The 17,393-nt window shown below is 45.7% G+C and overlaps 1 protein-coding gene across 2 annotated transcripts in view; it reads right to left on the reverse strand.

Annotated features, from left to right (window-relative positions):
* LOC106573570 (tubulin polymerization-promoting protein) overlaps nt 1-17,393 on the reverse strand; it is a 38,856-nt gene that overhangs the window by 12,968 nt on the left and 8,495 nt on the right. The window contains exons 1-3 of one of the 2 annotated variants that reach the window (XM_045696996.1): nt 7,624-7,807; nt 6,900-7,025; nt 4,460-4,804 (exon numbers count right to left, since the gene is read on the reverse strand). In XM_045696996.1, coding sequence (XP_045552952.1) covers nt 4,460-4,804; nt 6,900-7,025; nt 7,624-7,637 — 485 coding nt within the window. In that variant the 5' untranslated portion in view covers nt 7,638-7,807. Of the gene's footprint in view, nt 1-4,459; nt 4,805-6,899; nt 7,026-7,623; nt 7,808-17,393 lie in introns of those variants that run through there. The other variant, XM_045697000.1, reaches the window with a different exon arrangement.

Raw genomic sequence — 17,393 nt, forward strand, 5'->3', positions numbered from 1 at the left:
TATGATATGGTAAATATACCCAATGCAAAAAACGAGAACGCTACCTGCCCTAATGCATTGTGCCAAGTGTAAAGTTTAGTGGAGGAGGAATAAGGGTTCAGGCTAGGCCCCTTAGTTCCAGTGAAGTGAAATCTTAATGTTACAGCATACAATGACATTCTAGATGATTCAGCATGTTAATGCCACCTAGCACAAAGCGAGGTTCATACAGAAATGGTTTGTTGAGATCGGTGTGGAAGAACTTGATTGGCCTACACAGAGCCCTGACCTCAACTCCATCCAACACCTTTGGGATGAATTGGAACGCTGACTGCGAGCCAGGCCTAAACGTCCAACATCCATGCCCGACCTCACTAATGCTCTTGTGGCTGAATGGAAGCAAGTCCCTGCAGCAATGTTCCAACATCTAGTGGAAAGCCTTCCCAGAAGAGTGGAGGCTGTCATGGCAGTGAAGGGGGGGACCAACTCCATATAAATGCCCATGATTTTGGAATGAGATAATTCGACAAGCAGGTGTCAACATTATTTTGGTCATGTATTGTAGTGTATCATATGAAATGGGTGATGGACATCCACAATAAATACCATACGAAATGAAACATCATATTAAATGGAGTGTCTCGGCTTTACGTACAGAATAATACGAAATGCTCTGAGTCCAGGTTGTCTAGTCAGTGAGAGGGAAGGATCATCACTAGCATGAAATGGCATGACAACAGAGCCTCATTACATAGGCTATAGCATGGTACAGTAGACAACTTCCACCCTGAATAAATGTGGATTTAACTGAGCCATATAGTCATCAGACAGTGGCCATAAAGCCATTAAATTCTTAATGTCCTAGCTAGCGCTGTGTGAGCTCTGACTCTCCGATTAAAAGAAAGGCTCCATCTGCATCATGTCTGGCATGGTGGCACGCACAGCTCCCCAGCTCAGCTCTGCTCATGCCTCAGAAACAGCTCAGAACACATTCCCTCCCCCACAAAACTCTGCTCTCTCTGTCTCTCTCTCTAACATATGGACATTCTACTGTAGGCCTACTGCTCTACTGAACACACAACTGACAACAGCAGCCTTCAAATATTTTCTTTCAGTTTTAAAGCTAATTTCCTGCAATTGTACACATTATGCCATGCAGCTGAGAGATGTTGCAGTTTTAAAGTACATTTTGGCCATGGAGCTAGTTTCCTGCATTTTTATACATTTTGCAAATGGCCAATGCTGTGTTTTTTTGTTGCTGAATGAATACTGCTAAATTAATTGTTTTGGGAATTTTCAGTTGTTTTGGGAATTTTCAGTTGTCAGTGTGAATGGCCTGCTCTCTCCCTTGGCTCCAGCTGCAGTACTGGTCTGTTCTGACGCTGTCTAGCAGAATCATCTTTAATCTCAGGGTTCAGTCAGGATGAAACAAATCACTTCATTAAAGCTTCATACTTGAGCAAACAACCCCCCCCTCCCCAAATATGACTACACGTAAAACAGACTGCCCTGTCCTGTCCTGTCATTTAGCTTCATGCTTTGTAGATACACCTTCCTTCACCTACATTTAGAGCACAATACTCATGATCAACACAATAGACATCCCACCATGCCTTTCAAAGCATACAGAACATATATCTGAACCATTCAATACCCAACACAGAACATAGGAACACAGAACCCCACAACAAGCACGCTTCAGTCTGTGTGTGTTGGGTTGTTATTGAGGTCATTCTACTAGAAATGACCTGGACCCTGTGGCAGTAGAGGATGACAACTACCTCAGGCATCTGGGGAAACAGCAGAGTGAACAATCCTGCCCCCGGACTGTTACTGAGGGCAACAACCCACCACAACATGACTGTTACCGACGGCAACAACCCCCCACAACATGACTGTTACTGAGGGCAACAACCCCCCACAACATGACTGTTACTGAGGGCAACAACCCACCACAACATGACTGTTACCGACGGCAACAACCCCCCACAACATGACTGTTACTGAGGGCAACAACCCCCACAACATGACTGTTACTGAGGGCAACAACCCCCCACAACATGACTGTTACTGAGGGGCAACAACCCACCACAACATGACTGTTACTGATGGCAACAACCCACCACAACATGACTGTTACTGAGGGGCAACAACCCACCACAACATGACTGTTACTGAGGGCAACAACCCACCACAACATGACTGTTACTGAGGGGCAACAACCCACCACAACATGACTGTTACTGAGGGCAACAACCCACCACAACATGACTGTTACTGAGGGCAACAACCCACCACAACATGACTGTTACTGAGGGGCAACAACCCACCACAACATGACTGTTACTGAGGGCAACAACCCACCACAACATGACTGTTACTGAGGGCAACAACCCACCACAACATGACTGTTACCGACGGCAACAACCCCCCACAACATGACTGTTACTGAGGGCAACAACCCCCCACAACATGACTGTTACTGAGGGCAACAACCCCCCACAACATGACTGTTACTGAGGGGCAACAACCCACCACAACATGACTGTTACTGAGGGCAACAACCCACCATAACATGACTGTTACTGAGGGGCAACAACCCACCACAACATGACTGTTACTGAGGGCAACAACCCACCACAACATGACTGTTACTGAGGGGCAATAACCCACCACAACATGACTGTTACTGAGGGCAACAACCCACCACAACATGACTGTTACTGAGGGCAACAACCCACCACAACATGACTGTTACTGAGGGCAACAACCCACCACAACATGACTGTTACTGAGGGCAACAACCCACCACAACATGACTGTTACTGAGGGGCAACAACCCACCACAACATGACTGTTACTGAGGGCAACAACCCACCACAACATGACTGTTACTGAGGGCAACAACCCACCACAACATGACTGTTACTGAGGGGCAACAACCCACCACAACATGACTGTTACTGAGGGCAACAACCCACCACAACATGACTGTTACTGAGGGCAACAACCCACCACAACATGACTGTTACTGAGGGCAACAACCCCCCACAACATGAGTGTTACTGAGGGGCAACAACCCCCCCACAACATGACTGTTACTGAGGGGCAACAACACCCCACAACATGACTGTTACTGATGGGCAACAACCCACCACAACATGACTGTTACTGATGGCAACAACCCCCCACAACATGACTGTTACTGAGGGCAACAACCCCCCCACAACATGACTGTTACTGAGGGGCAACAACCCACCACAACATGACTGTTACTGAGGGCAACAACCCACCACAACATGACTGTTACTGAGGGGCAATGCTGCTAGTTTTAAATCAATAGACACTGACATGTCATATTGTCAGGAAGCAGTAGTTAGTATGTGTAATTCAAATTCCAAGTCCATCGATCAGCAAATTGAGCTTGATCTAGATACTGGCACCCTTGTTCCCAGTCCCAGGTCAAACCATCCATCCTACTATCTCTCTGTATCTGTCTGCTTTACATAACTATTATATAACAGGAGAATCCTACTATCTCTCTGTATCTGTATGCTTTACATAACTATTATATAACAGGAGGATCCTACTATCTCTCTGTGTCTGTCTGCTTTACATAACTATTATATAACAGGAGGATCCTACTATCTCTCTGTATCTGTCTGCTTTACATAACTATTATATAACAGGAGGATCCTACTATCTCTCTGTATCTGTCTGCTTTACATAACTATTATATAACAGGAGGATCCTACTATCTCTCTGTATCTGTCTGCTTTACATAACTATTATATAACAGGAGGATCCTACTATCTCTCTGTATCTGTCTGCTTTACATAACTATTATATAACAGGAGGATCCTACTATCTCTCTGTATTTGTCTGCTCTCCTGGCATCTCCCCTCATCTCCTCTCATCTCTCCTCTCATCTCCCCCTCTCCTCTCATCTCCCCCTCTCCTGGCATCTCCTCTCCTCTCTACACTCTCCTCTCTGCACTCTCCTCTCCTCTCTACACTCTCCTCTCTACACTCTCCTCTCTACACTCTCCTCTCTCTCCTCTCTACACTCCCCTCTCCTCTACACTCTCCTCGCTACAATCTCCTCTCATCTCCTCTCTACAATCTCCTCTCATCTCCTCTCTCACCTCTCCTCTCATCTCATCTCCCCTCTCCTCTCATCTCCTCTCTATACTCTCATCTCTACCCTCCCCTCTCTACCCTGTCCTCTCCTCTCTACCCTCTCCTCTCATCTATCTCCTCTCTCCCCCTCTCCTCTCCTCTCTCCCCATTTCCCCCCTCCTCTCTCCAATAAGGACAAGTAAGAGCTCACAGTAGTAGTCAGCGTTTCAAATGGCAACCTAATCCCTTCATAGGGTTCTGGTCAAAAGTAGTGCACTATTTAGGGAATGGGGTGCCATTTGTGCTGCAAGATTTCTACTACGCCATTTGGGACACAGCCTACTAGAAAAGCTTTCCTTACTTGACTTTAGTGAAGACGATATCCACGTCCGTGAGGGTGACAGTTTTTCCGTCGATGATGCCGCAGTCCTTGCACAGCTTGGACCAGTTCTTGCCATGCATGTCCTTTCCTGTGGCACGCGTGTCGCCGTGGATGGCGAAGCGCCGGAATGACTCCTCCAGTGCGGTTATCTCCACGGGCGTCCGCGACCCTGCCCCACCCTCGCTGGTCCCGTTGGACTCGGAGGAAAGCCTTTTGGAGGCCCGGTCCTTGGACTGCTGTTCGCTGGGTGGACGCAGGGGAGTGGAGGAGATTGGAGGGTTGGAGTGCTTGGCCGTCTGAACTGTAAAATCTGCCATGCTGTCTCTGAGGAAGAGGAAAGAGACCGATACTATTAGCTGAAGAGCCAGGATGTGTGATTTTCCTGTCTATGTGAAACAGATTTACATACTGTACATGAGTTAAGTATGTGGGACATAATACCAGCTCTGTGTCTCCTGTGTTAAACCACTGTGTTAGTAAAGGTGGACTGGGACATAATAACAGCTGTCTCCTGTGTTAAACCACTGTGTTAATACAGGTGGACTGGGACATAATAACAGCTCTGTGTCTCCTGTGTTAAACCACTGTGTTAGTAAAGGTGGACTGGGACATAATAACAGCTCTGTCTCCTGTGTTAAACCACTGTGTTAATACAGGTGGACTGGGACATAATAACAGCTCTGTGTCTCCTGTGTTAAACCACTGTGTTAGTACAGGTGGACTGGGACATAATACCAGCTCTGTGTCTCCTGTGTTAAACCACTGTGTTAGTACAGGTGGACTGGGACATAATAACAGCTCTGTGTCTCCTGTGTTAAACCACTGTGTTAATACAGGTGGACTGGGACATAATAACAGCTCTGTGTCTCTTGTGTTAAACCACTGTGTTAGTAAAGGTGGACTGGGACATAATAACAGCTCTGTCTCCTGTGTTAAACCACTGTGTTAGTATAGGCGGACTGGGACATAACAGGTCTGGAGCAGAAAAGGGGAATTCGCATCTCTACTGCATCATGCTATGATCCTGACTGTAGTTGAAGGAGATGACTGTAGGTGAAGGAGATGACTGTAGGCGAAGGAGATGAAGGAGATGACTGTAGGTGAAAGAGATGAAGGAGATGACTGTAGGTGAAAGAGATGACTGTAGTTGAAGGAGATGACTGTAGGTGAAGGAGATGACTGTAGGTGAAGGAGATGACTGTAGGTCAAAGATATGACTGTAGGTCAAAGATATGACTGTAGGTGAAGGAGATGACTGTAGGTGAAGGAGATGACTGTAGGTGAAGGAGATGACTGTAGGTGAAGGAGATGACTGTAGGTGAAGGAGATGACTGTAGGTCAAAGATATGACTGTAGGTGAAGGAGATGACTGTAGGTGAAGGAGATGACTGTAGGTCAAGGAGATGACTGCTTGCGAAGGAGATGAAGGAGATGACCGTAGGTGAAGGACATGACCGTAGGTGAAGGAGATGACTTTAGGCAAAGGAGATGACTGTAGGCAAAGGAGATGACTGTAGGCAAAGGAGATGACTGTAGGCGAAGGAGATGACTGTAGGTGAAGGAGATGACTGTAGGTGAAGGAGATGACTGTAGGTGAAGGAGATGACTGTAGGCGAAGGAGAAGACTGTAGGCGAAGGAGAAGACTGTAGGTGAAGGAGATGACTGTAGGTGAAGGAGATGACTGTAGGTGAAGGAGATGACTGTAGATGACTGTAGGTGAAGGAGATGACTGTAGGTCAAGGAGATGACTGTAGGTGAAGGAGATGACTGTAGGTGAAGGAGATGACTGTAGATGACTGTAGGTGAAGGAGATGACTGTAAGTGAAGGAGATGACTGTAGGGGCAGCTCTAATCTTGTTCATCAGACCCTACGAGTCATGCACTATGTAGAGAATAGGGTCCCATTTTGGACAAGGGCTTAGCCTGGGGACAATGTTAGGACAGCTGTACAGACAGCCGTAGTGGTTTGACTTGGGTCCTCTTGTTCCCCTGTGAAAACACACTGTCTCTAACCCAAGGCTTGTTTCATTGGCTCTGGTTCTCTCTCTCTCACCGCTAACTCAGTGTGCTAGCTGGAGGCTGGAGGCAGGAGTCTGGAGGCAGAGCTTTAGCTCAGCTAGTTGTCAGTGGTGTGAGCCCAGGCTGACTGTGAATGGGCAGATGTCGTAAGTGTTCTGGCATGGAGGTGATGATTATTAATAGATCTCTGGTATTCAAGAGCAGACACACACACACACACACACACACACACACACACACACACACACACACAGCCAGTATTTCTACTGTTTCAAACTGCTGTGTTTCACTGTGATCGTGAGGTGATAGAACAGTTTAGAGAGAGGCAGACTGATTGAAGAAATGTTGGGCATTGATGATGATACAACAGCATATTCAGAGACATCTGTGACTATTTACCTTAGTTCAGCCAGCTTTGGGTCAGCCAGCTTTGGGTCAGCCAGCTTTGGGTCAGCCATGGCGCTGCAGTAGGTGATCTCCCCCTCTACACTGCTTGGACTAGGTGACTCTCTTAGTTTCTTTGTGCTGTGAAAAAGATTCAATGAACATTGTAAGTGACTGTGATGTTCACAGTCTTTCTCTCTCTGTGTGTGTGTGTGTGTGTGTGTGTGTGTGTGTGTGTGTGTGTGTGTGTGTGTGTGTGTGGACAAGAACGAAAGTGGAAAAAGTGATAGCCCATTGTTCATCAAAGTCTGAAAGCAAAGTGCAAAGTGCGGGACTGTGAGTGCTCCTACTTTCACATTGTGAGGCCTTCAGACTTATTAATCACCCTTCTTCTACTGTCCACATATTTATGACCCATCCAGTGATAACAACCACATCCCAAACGGCACCCTATTCCCTATATAGGATACTACTTACCCATAAGGCGCTGGTCAAAAGTAGTGCACTATATAGGGAATAGGGTGCCATTTGGGATGAAGACATATTTCATTATGTACTTGGCACCAAATCCAAAGCACTAAACTAGTAATAGCATGTCAATACAAATAACACCTTATAGTATAACCTAAATACTTATAGTTTAGATTAAAAACAAATACATACAGTATTGGTCAGTAAACAGTACTACAGTTAAAACCCTAACAGACAACAAAGTCATGTCCTGCCACAGCTGTCTTACCTCCTGTTTCTCATTTCTTCACCCCAACTGATAAAACCTGACTGCCTTCCTTTTTAAAGGCTGGCTATAGCCGAGCCCCTCTCCTGTTAAGGGCTTGTTTTACAACAGTCTTTCTCTGGCTACGTCCCAAAAGTCATGCACTATACAGAACAGGGTGCCGTTTGGGACACAGCCTCTCTCTCCAGATGCTTTCAGTCAGTCTGAGGAGCGGGAGCCCTCTTCAAACACATCACCATCATCACCATTTGTGTCTACACACAGCAAGACAAGCGGCATTCAGATAAACACGGCATAAAACACTCCTGGATCACAGATCACATCTACATTAATAAAGACACACGCAGGTATTTTATTCCATGTTACATGTCTCATTTAAATACCTTGTGTAGATTTGAAAAGAGTAACCAATGACAGGTATCAGATTTTCAACAAAGCTTTGTTTTAGGAAGATACTGATGACTTACTGATAATGTTGTACCACTGAAGTAAATAAGGACTGTGCTCACCAAGTCGTTCCCATGGTGAACTACAGTAACCACTCAGCAGCCTCGCAGAACCCGTGTTGCCATGGCAAAGTACACCACAGCAAAGTCCCCCCCCCCCCCGACACACGCAGTTTGTCAGTTCTGACTGCTCCCAGACAGCAGTTCTGTTATCTATCTAGAGGTCCAGAATACGGACAGACAACTTTTATATTCCAGAAGATTTAAACTTCTTCTCCAACTGATTTCAACTGTCCCTCTAATTTTCAAAAATATAGAGGAGTGAAGACTGGATAGTTGTTGTCATTCAATACACCCCCAGCCTCCTTCAGCACTACATGGGTGGTACGGCACCATGGGTGGCAAAACAGGGGTTTTGTTTACAAGACACAGCTACAAATCAAGCACATAAATGAACTCTAAGTACAGAAAACCCCAGATGGACCCTGAGTAAGGGCATTACGTTTCACAGGTCCATTCTTACAGGGAAAACAAGCGATAATTAATGTCTATCAATCATGTCATTGAGAACGAGGGACACTGGGGAGCCATTGTGACAGCACTGTGACAGCACTGTGACAGCTCTGTCTGGCTCTGAGTCCCATGGCCGTCTCTTCACACATACACACATGGTGGGTGACGTCGCTGGGTGCTACCGTTGGTGTTAGGGGGGTTGAGGTGCTGGCATGGGTCGTCCAGGACTCTGGCCAATACAGTATCCCAAATGACACCCTATGCCCTATATAGTGCATGACTTAGTGTTGACTAGGGCCAATAGAGCTCTGGTCTAAAGTAGTGCACTATATAGGGCCCTGGTGAAAAGTAGTACACTATACGTATATGAAATAGGGTGACTTTTGGGACTTGTTAAGTTAAGTGTTATAGCTCTAACTTGGTAAGTATTTAAACAGTTACCCTTGAAACCTAAACAGATCTAGTGACCAACCATTCAACTACTGAACTCCCAACTTCAGGAAAAAACAAAGAACTGTATTATAGAGTACACATAAAGAGTTTAACAGCATCTCTCTTCCACACATTAATAAAAACAGTGACATGACCAAGCATTTCGCTACACCCGCAATAACATCTGTTAAATATGTGTATGTGACCAATAACATCTGCTAAATATGTGTATATGACCAATAACATCTGTTAAATGTGTATATGACCAATAACATCTGTTAAATATGTGTATATGACCAATAACATCTGCTAAATATGTGTATATGACCAATAACATCTGTTAAATATGTGTATATGACCAATAACATCTGTTAAATATGTGTATGTGACCAATAACATCTGTTAAATATGTGTATATGACCAATAACATCTGTTAAATATGTGTATCTGACCAATAACATCTGTTAAATATGTGTATCTGACCAATAACATCTGTTAAATATGTGTATCTGACCAATAACATCTGTTAAATGTGTATCTGACCAATAACATCTGTTAAATATGTGTATATGACCAATAACATCTGTTAAATATGTGTATATGACCAATAACATCTGCTAAATATGTGTATATGACCAATAACATCTGTTAAATATGTGTATGTGACCAATAACATCTGTTAAATATGTGTATCTGACCAATAACATCTGTTAAATATGTGTATGTGACCAATAACATCTGTTAAATATGTGTATCTGACCAATAACATCTGTTAAATATGTGTATCTGACCAATAACATCTGTTAAATATGTGTATCTGACCAATAACATCTGTTAAATATGTGTATCTGACCAATCACATCTGCTAAATATGTGTATGTGACCAATAACATCTGTTAAATATGTGTATGTGACCAATAACATCTGTTAAATATGTGTATGTGACCAATAACATCTGTTAAATATGTGTATATGACCAATCTAACATCCTGCTACTAGTGGTACATGATGATCTATGTGAAACTTTCACACAATCTGTTGTATCCTGCCAAACAAGACTTTCCCAGCAAATCATCCACTTTCTCTGGAACCATCTACATGTACTGACAGACTTGACTTCCTCCGTGCAATACTGTGTATATGACCAATAACATCTGCTAAATATGTGTATGTGACCAATAACATCTGTTAAATATGTGTATCTGACCAATAACATCTGTTAAATATGTGTATGTGACCAATAACATCTGATAAATATGTGTATCTGACCAATCACATCTGCTAAATATGTGTATCTGACCAATCACATCTGTTAAATATGTGTATATGACCAATAACATCTGTTAAATATGTGTATGACCAATAACATCTGTTAAATATGTGTATGTGACCAATAACATCTGTTAAATATGTGTATATGACCAATCAAATGTGATTTGATATCCCAACATTCCTGCTACTAGTGGTACAGGACCTTGGATGATCTATGTGAAACTTTCACACAATCTGGTTTCAGCTTGTATCCTGCCAAACAAGACTTTCCCAGCAAATTCACTCCACTTTCTCTGGAACCATCTACATGTACTGACAGACTTGACTTCCCTCCGTGCACATACTTGTGTTTGGGGAAGACTTTAGGCTGTTTATTTACTGTGGCACCCTCATCCCTACGATAGAGTGCTCTGTGACACCCTCATCCCTACGATAGAGTGCTCTGTGACACCCTCATCCCTACGATAGAGTGCTCTGTGACACCCTCATCCCTACGATAGAGTGCTCTGTGACACCCTCATCCCTACGATAGAGTGCTCTGTGACACCCTCATCCCTACGATAGAGTGCTCTGTGACACCCTCATCCCTACGATAGAGTGCTCTGTGACACCCTCATCCCTACGATAGAGTGCTCTGTGACACCCTCATCCCTACGATAGAGTGCTCTGTGACACCCTCATCCCTACGATAGAGTGCTCTGTGACACCCTCATCCCTACGATAGAGTGCTCTGTGACACCCTCATCCCTACGATAGAGTGCTCTGTGACACCCTCATCCCTACGATAGAGTGCTCTGTGACACCCTCATCCCTACGATAGAGTGCTCTGTGACACCCTCATCCCTACGATAGAGTGCTCTGTGACACCCTCATCCCTACGATAGAGTGCTCTGTGACACCCTCATCCCTACGATAGAGTGCTCTGTGACACCCTCATCCCTACGATAGAGTGCTCTGTGACACCCTCATCCCTACGATAGAGTGCTCTGTGACACCCTCATCCCTACGATAGAGTGCTCTGTGACACCCTCATCCCTACGATAGAGTGCTCTGTGACACCCTCATCCCTACGATAGAGTGCTCTGTGACACCCTCATCCCTATGATAGAGTGCTCTGTGACACCCTCATCCCTACGATAGAGTGCTCTGTGACACCCTCATCCCTATGATAGAGTGCTCTGTGACACCCTCATCCCTACGATAGAGTGCTCTGTGACACCCTCATCCCTACGATAGAGTGCTCTGTGACACCCTCATCCCTACGATAGAGTGCTCTGTGACACCCTCATCCCTACGATAGAGTGCTCTGTGACACCCTCATCCCTATGATAGAGTGCTCTGTGACACCCTCATCCCTACGATAGAGTGCTCTGTGACACCCTCATCCCTACGATAGAGTGCTCTGTGACACCCTCATCCCTACGATAGAGTGCTCTGTGACACCCTCATCCCTACGATAGAGTGCTCTGTGACACCCTTTGTGCACTGACAACTATTTCAGTTTATGTGACAAAACAAGCTAGTGTAGAGAATCATTCTACCATCTAAACCGCTGTGAAGTATCTTTTCAATAAACAAAAATATTGTATTTTCAGCTGTTTGAAACTGGTGTACAAAACCTAAAGTAAAAGATGCAAAAATGAAAGTTAAGAAGGAGAAGCTCACATAGAACAAATCTACCACTCTTAGACTTGCTTTCAATAAGCATGACAGATCTATAACACACATTTCTATGTGAATTTGGTTGGGTCACCCAAAAAGGAACATATTGCAGCTTTAAGTCTCATTTAGTCCATGGCTGTGAATACAGAATATATTATTACCTTACATTTTAGTAAACATGTTATGATTGGAAGGTCATACAACCCTACAACTCATCCAGAACGCCGCAGCCCGTCTGGTGTTCAACCTTCCCAAGTTCTCTCACGTCACCCCGCTCCTCCGCTCTCTCCACTGGCTTCCAGTTGAAGCTCGCATCCGCTACAAGACCATGGTGATTGCCTACGGAGCTGTGAAGGGAACGGCACCTCCATACCTTCAGGCTCTGATCAGGCCCTACACCCAAACAAGGGCACTGCGTTCATCCACCACTGGCCTGCTGGCCCCCTACCTCTGAGGAAGCACAGTTCCCGCTCAGCCCAGTCAAAACTGTTCGCTGCTCTGGCACCCCAATGGTGGAACAAGCTCCCTCACGACGCCAGGACAGGGGAGTCAATCACCACCTTCCGGAGACACCTGAAACCCCACCTTTTTAAGGAATACCTAGGATAGGATAAAGTAATCCTTCTAACCCCCCTTTAAAAGATTTAGATGCACTATTGTAAAGTGGTTGTTCCACTGGATATCATAAGGTGAATGCACCATTTTGTAAGTCGCTCTGGATAAGAGCGTCTGCTAAATGACTTAAATGTAATGTAATGTAAATGTCATATGATTGATGATGATTGGATTACAGTGATGAATATATTACATCAATTATAACGGTCAGAAATGACAGTTGGTGTGGCTTGGATCTAACAGAGGATTTCATTACTGTATATGAAAGGTTAATTACCATGGCATTAACCAGGCACTGGGCATATTAACCCCCAACAGTGTGGAGTATAGTCCATACTGACACATTGGCCAGATAGTCTGTAGTACGGTCTTCTCTCTGTCTTAGGCCTGCCTGTTTCCTGTCCCACTACAAAGGAAAAAAGCCATTTGGTTAAGTCCAGATCTCAAGAGATAAATCAGTGACTGGATGACTGCCTGCTTACATATACTCTCCTTCTGGCCATGCATTGCTGCTTACAGATGACTGCTTTACTATAGAAATTGGCCCATTTTGAACTCTGGTATTAATAGCAACACAACATGCCATGGTAAGAACATTCTATCTGTTCTTAAGAGAGGGGGGAATAGTCAGCACAAGACAATAAGCAGACAGCCAATCGTAAAAATTATGAGAATACCACACACTTAACAACTTGAGGATCTCTATACCAGGCGGTGTCAGAGGAAAGCACTAAAAATTGTCAAAGACTCCAGCCACCCTAGTCATAGACTGTTCTCTCTGCTACCACACGGAAAGCGATACCGGAGCGCCAAGTCTAGGTCCAAGAGGCTTCTAAACAGCTTCTACCCCAAGCCATAAGACTCCTGAACATCTAGTCAAATGGCTACCCAGACTATTTGCATTGCCCCCTTTCCACACCACTGCCACTCTGTTGTCATCTATGCATAGTCACTTTAATTAATAACTCTACCTACATGTACATACTACCTCAACTAACCGGTGCCCCGGCACATTGTCTCTGTACCGGCACCCCCCTGTATATATTGTTAATTTTTACTGCTCCTCTTTAATTACTTGTTACTTTTATCTCTTATTCTTATCCGCATTTTTGAACCTACACTGTCGGTTAGGGGCACGTAAGGAAGCATTTCACCGTAAGGTCTCCTGTTCTATCCGGCGCATGTGACTAATAAAAGTTGATTTGAGTGTGTGTCTGTGTGTGTGCGTGTGTGTGTGTGTCTGTGTCTGTGTGTGTGCGTGTGTGTGTGCGTGCGACGTGAGTACATGTTTGCTTGTGAGCGGGCACCCTTGTGTTCGTTCATTCAAGCATTCGTATGAGTGCCTGTGTGTGTGTTTGTGTGTGTTTGTGTGTCCCTCCCTGACTGGGCATGCTGTGGTGAACCCATCTGCTCTCCATCTAGATCAGTCCCAGCCAGCCAACTGCTCTTGAATGTGGCCTTGTCAGCCAATCAGAGCAGAATGTGTGGTACAATGCCACCATGACCCCTAGTCTACCCAGTTCTATACCACCATGACCCCTAGTCTACCCAGTTCTATACCACCATGACCCCTAGTCTACCCAGTTCTATACCACCATGACCCCTAGTCTACCCAGTTCTATACCACCATGACCCCTAGTCTACCCAGTTCTATACCACCATGACCCCTAGTCTACCCAGTTCTATACCACCATGACCCCTAGTCTACCCAGTTCTATACCACCATGACCCCTAGTCTACCCAGTTCTATACCACCATGACCCCTAGTCTACCCAGTTCTATACCACCATGACCCCTAGTCTACCCAGTTCTATACCACCATGACCCCTAGTCTACCCAGTTCTATACCACCATGACCCCTAGTCTACCCAGTTCTATACCACCATGACCCCTAGTCTACCCAGTTCTATACCACCATGACCCCTAGTCTACCCAGTTCTATACCACCATGACCCCTAGTCTACCCAGTTCTATACCACCATAACCCCTAGTCTACCCAGTTCTATACCACCATGACCCCTAGTCTACCCAGTTCTATACCACCATGACCCCTAGTCTACCCAGTTCTATACCACTATGACCCCTAGTCTACCCAGTTCTATACCACCATGACCCCTAGTCTACCCAGTTCTATACCACCATGACCCCTAGTCTACCCAGTTCTATACCACCATGACCCCTAGTCTACCCAGTTCTATACCACCATGACCCCTAGTCTACCCAGTTCTATACCACCATGACCCCTAGTCTACCCAGTTCTATACCACCATGACCCCTAGGCTACCCAGTTCTATACCACCATGACCCCTAGTCTACCCAGTTCTATACCACCATGACCCCTAGTCTACCCAGTTCTATACCACCATGACCCCTAGTCTACCCAGTTCTATACCACCATGACCCCTAGTCTACCCAGTTCTATACCACCATGACCCCTAGTCTACCCAGTTCTATACCACCATGACCCCTAGTCTACCCAGTTCTATACCACCATGACCCCTAGTCTACCCAGTTCTATACCACCATGACCCCTAGTCTACCCAGTTCTATACCACCATGACCCCTAGTCTACCCAGTTCTATACCACCATGACCCCTAGTCTACCCAGTTCTATACCACCATGACCCCTAGTCTACCCAGTTCTATACCACCATAACCCCTAGTCTACCCAGTTCTATACCACCATGACCCCTAGTCTACCCAGTTCTATACCACCATGACCCCTAGTCTACCCAGTTCTATACCACCATGACCCCTAGTCTACCCAGTTCTATACCACCATGACCCCTAGTCTACCCAGTTCTATACCACCATGACCCCTAGTCTACCCAGTTCTATACCACCATGACCCCTAGTCTACCCAGTTCTATACCACCATGACCCCTAGTCTACCCAGTTCTATACCACCATAACCCCTAGTCTACCCAGTTCTATACCACCATGACCCCTAGTCTACCCAGTTCTATACCACCATGACCCCTAGTCTACCCAGTTCCATACCACCATAACCCCTAGTCTACCCAGTTCTATACCACCATAACCCCTAGTCTACCCAGTTCTATACCACCATGACCCCTAGTCTACCCAGTTCTATACCACCATGACCCCTAGTCTACCCAGTTCTATACCACCATGACCCCTAGTCTACCCAGTTCTATACCACCATAACCCCTAGTCTACCCAGTTCTATACCACCATGACCCCTAGTCTACCCAGTTCTATACCACCATGACCCCTAGTCTACCCAGTTCTATACCACCATGACCCCTAGTCTACCCAGTTCTATACCACCATGACCCCTAGTCTACCCAGTTCTATACCACCATGACCCCTAGTCTACCCAGTTCTATACCACCATGACCCCTAGTCTACCCAGTTCTATACCACCATGACCCCTAGTCTACCCAGTTCTATACCACCATGACCCCTAGTCTACCCAGTTCTATACCACCATGACCCCTAGTCTACCCAGTTCTATACCACCATGACCCCTAGTCTACCCAGTTCTATACCACCATGACCCCTAGTCTACCCAGTTCTATACCACCATGACCCCTAGTCTACCCAGTTCTATACCACCATGACCCCTAGTCTACCCAGTTCTATACCACCATGACCCCTAGTCTACCCAGTTCTATACCACCATGACCCCTAGTCTACCCAGTTCTATACCACCATGACCCCTAGTCTACCCAGTTCTATACCACCATGACCCCTAGTCTACCCAGTTCTATACCACCATGACCCCTAGTCTACCCAGTTCTATACCACCATGACCCCTAGTCTACCCAGTTCTATACCACCATGACCCCTAGTCTACCCAGTTCTATACCACCATGACCCCTAGTCTACCCAGTTCTATACCACCATGACCCCTAGTCTACCCAGTTCTATACCACCATGACCCCTAGTCTACCCAGTTCTATACCACCATGACCCCTAGTCTACCCAGTTCTATACCACCATGACCCCTAGTCTACCCAGTTCTATACCACCATGACCCCTAGTCTACCCAGTTCTATACCACCATGACCCCTAGTCTACCCAGTTCTATACCACCATGACCCCTAGTCTACCCAGTTCTATACCACCATGACCCCTAGTCTACCCAGTTCTATACCACCATGACCCCTAGTCTACCCAGTTCTATACCACCATGACCCCTAGTCTACCCAGTTCTATACCACCATGACCCCTAGTCTACCCAGTTCTATACCACCATGACCCCTAGTCTACCCAGTTCTATACCACCATAACCCCTAGTCTACCCAGTTCTATACCACCATAACCCCTAGTCTACCCAGTTCTATACCACTATGACCCCTAGGCTGGATGACGAATCAAATGTGATTTGATATCCCAACATTCCTGCTACTAGTGGTACAGGACCTTGGATGATCTATGTGAAACTTTCACACAATCTGGTTTCAGCTTGTATCCTGCCAAACAAGACTTTCCCAGCAAATTCACTCCACTTTCTCTGGAACCATCTACATGTACTGACAGACTTGACTTCCCTCCGTGCACATACTTGTGTTTGGGGAAGACTTTAGGCTGTTTATTTACTGTGACACCCTCATCCCTACGATAGAGTGCTCTGTGACACCCTCATCCCTACGATAGAGTGCTCTGTGACACCCTCATCCCTACGATAGAGTGGTCTGTGACACCCTCATCCCTACGATAGAGTGCTCTGTGACACCCTCATCCCTACGATAGAGTGCTCTGTGACACCCTCATCCCTACGATAGAGTGCTCTGTGACACCCTCATCCCTACGATAGAGTGCTCTGTGACACCCTCATCCCTACGATAGAGTGCTCTGTGACACCCT

This window comes from Salmo salar, chromosome ssa02, assembly GCF_905237065.1.
Source record: "Salmo salar chromosome ssa02, Ssal_v3.1, whole genome shotgun sequence".
Taxonomy (NCBI): Eukaryota; Metazoa; Chordata; class Actinopteri; order Salmoniformes; family Salmonidae; genus Salmo; species Salmo salar.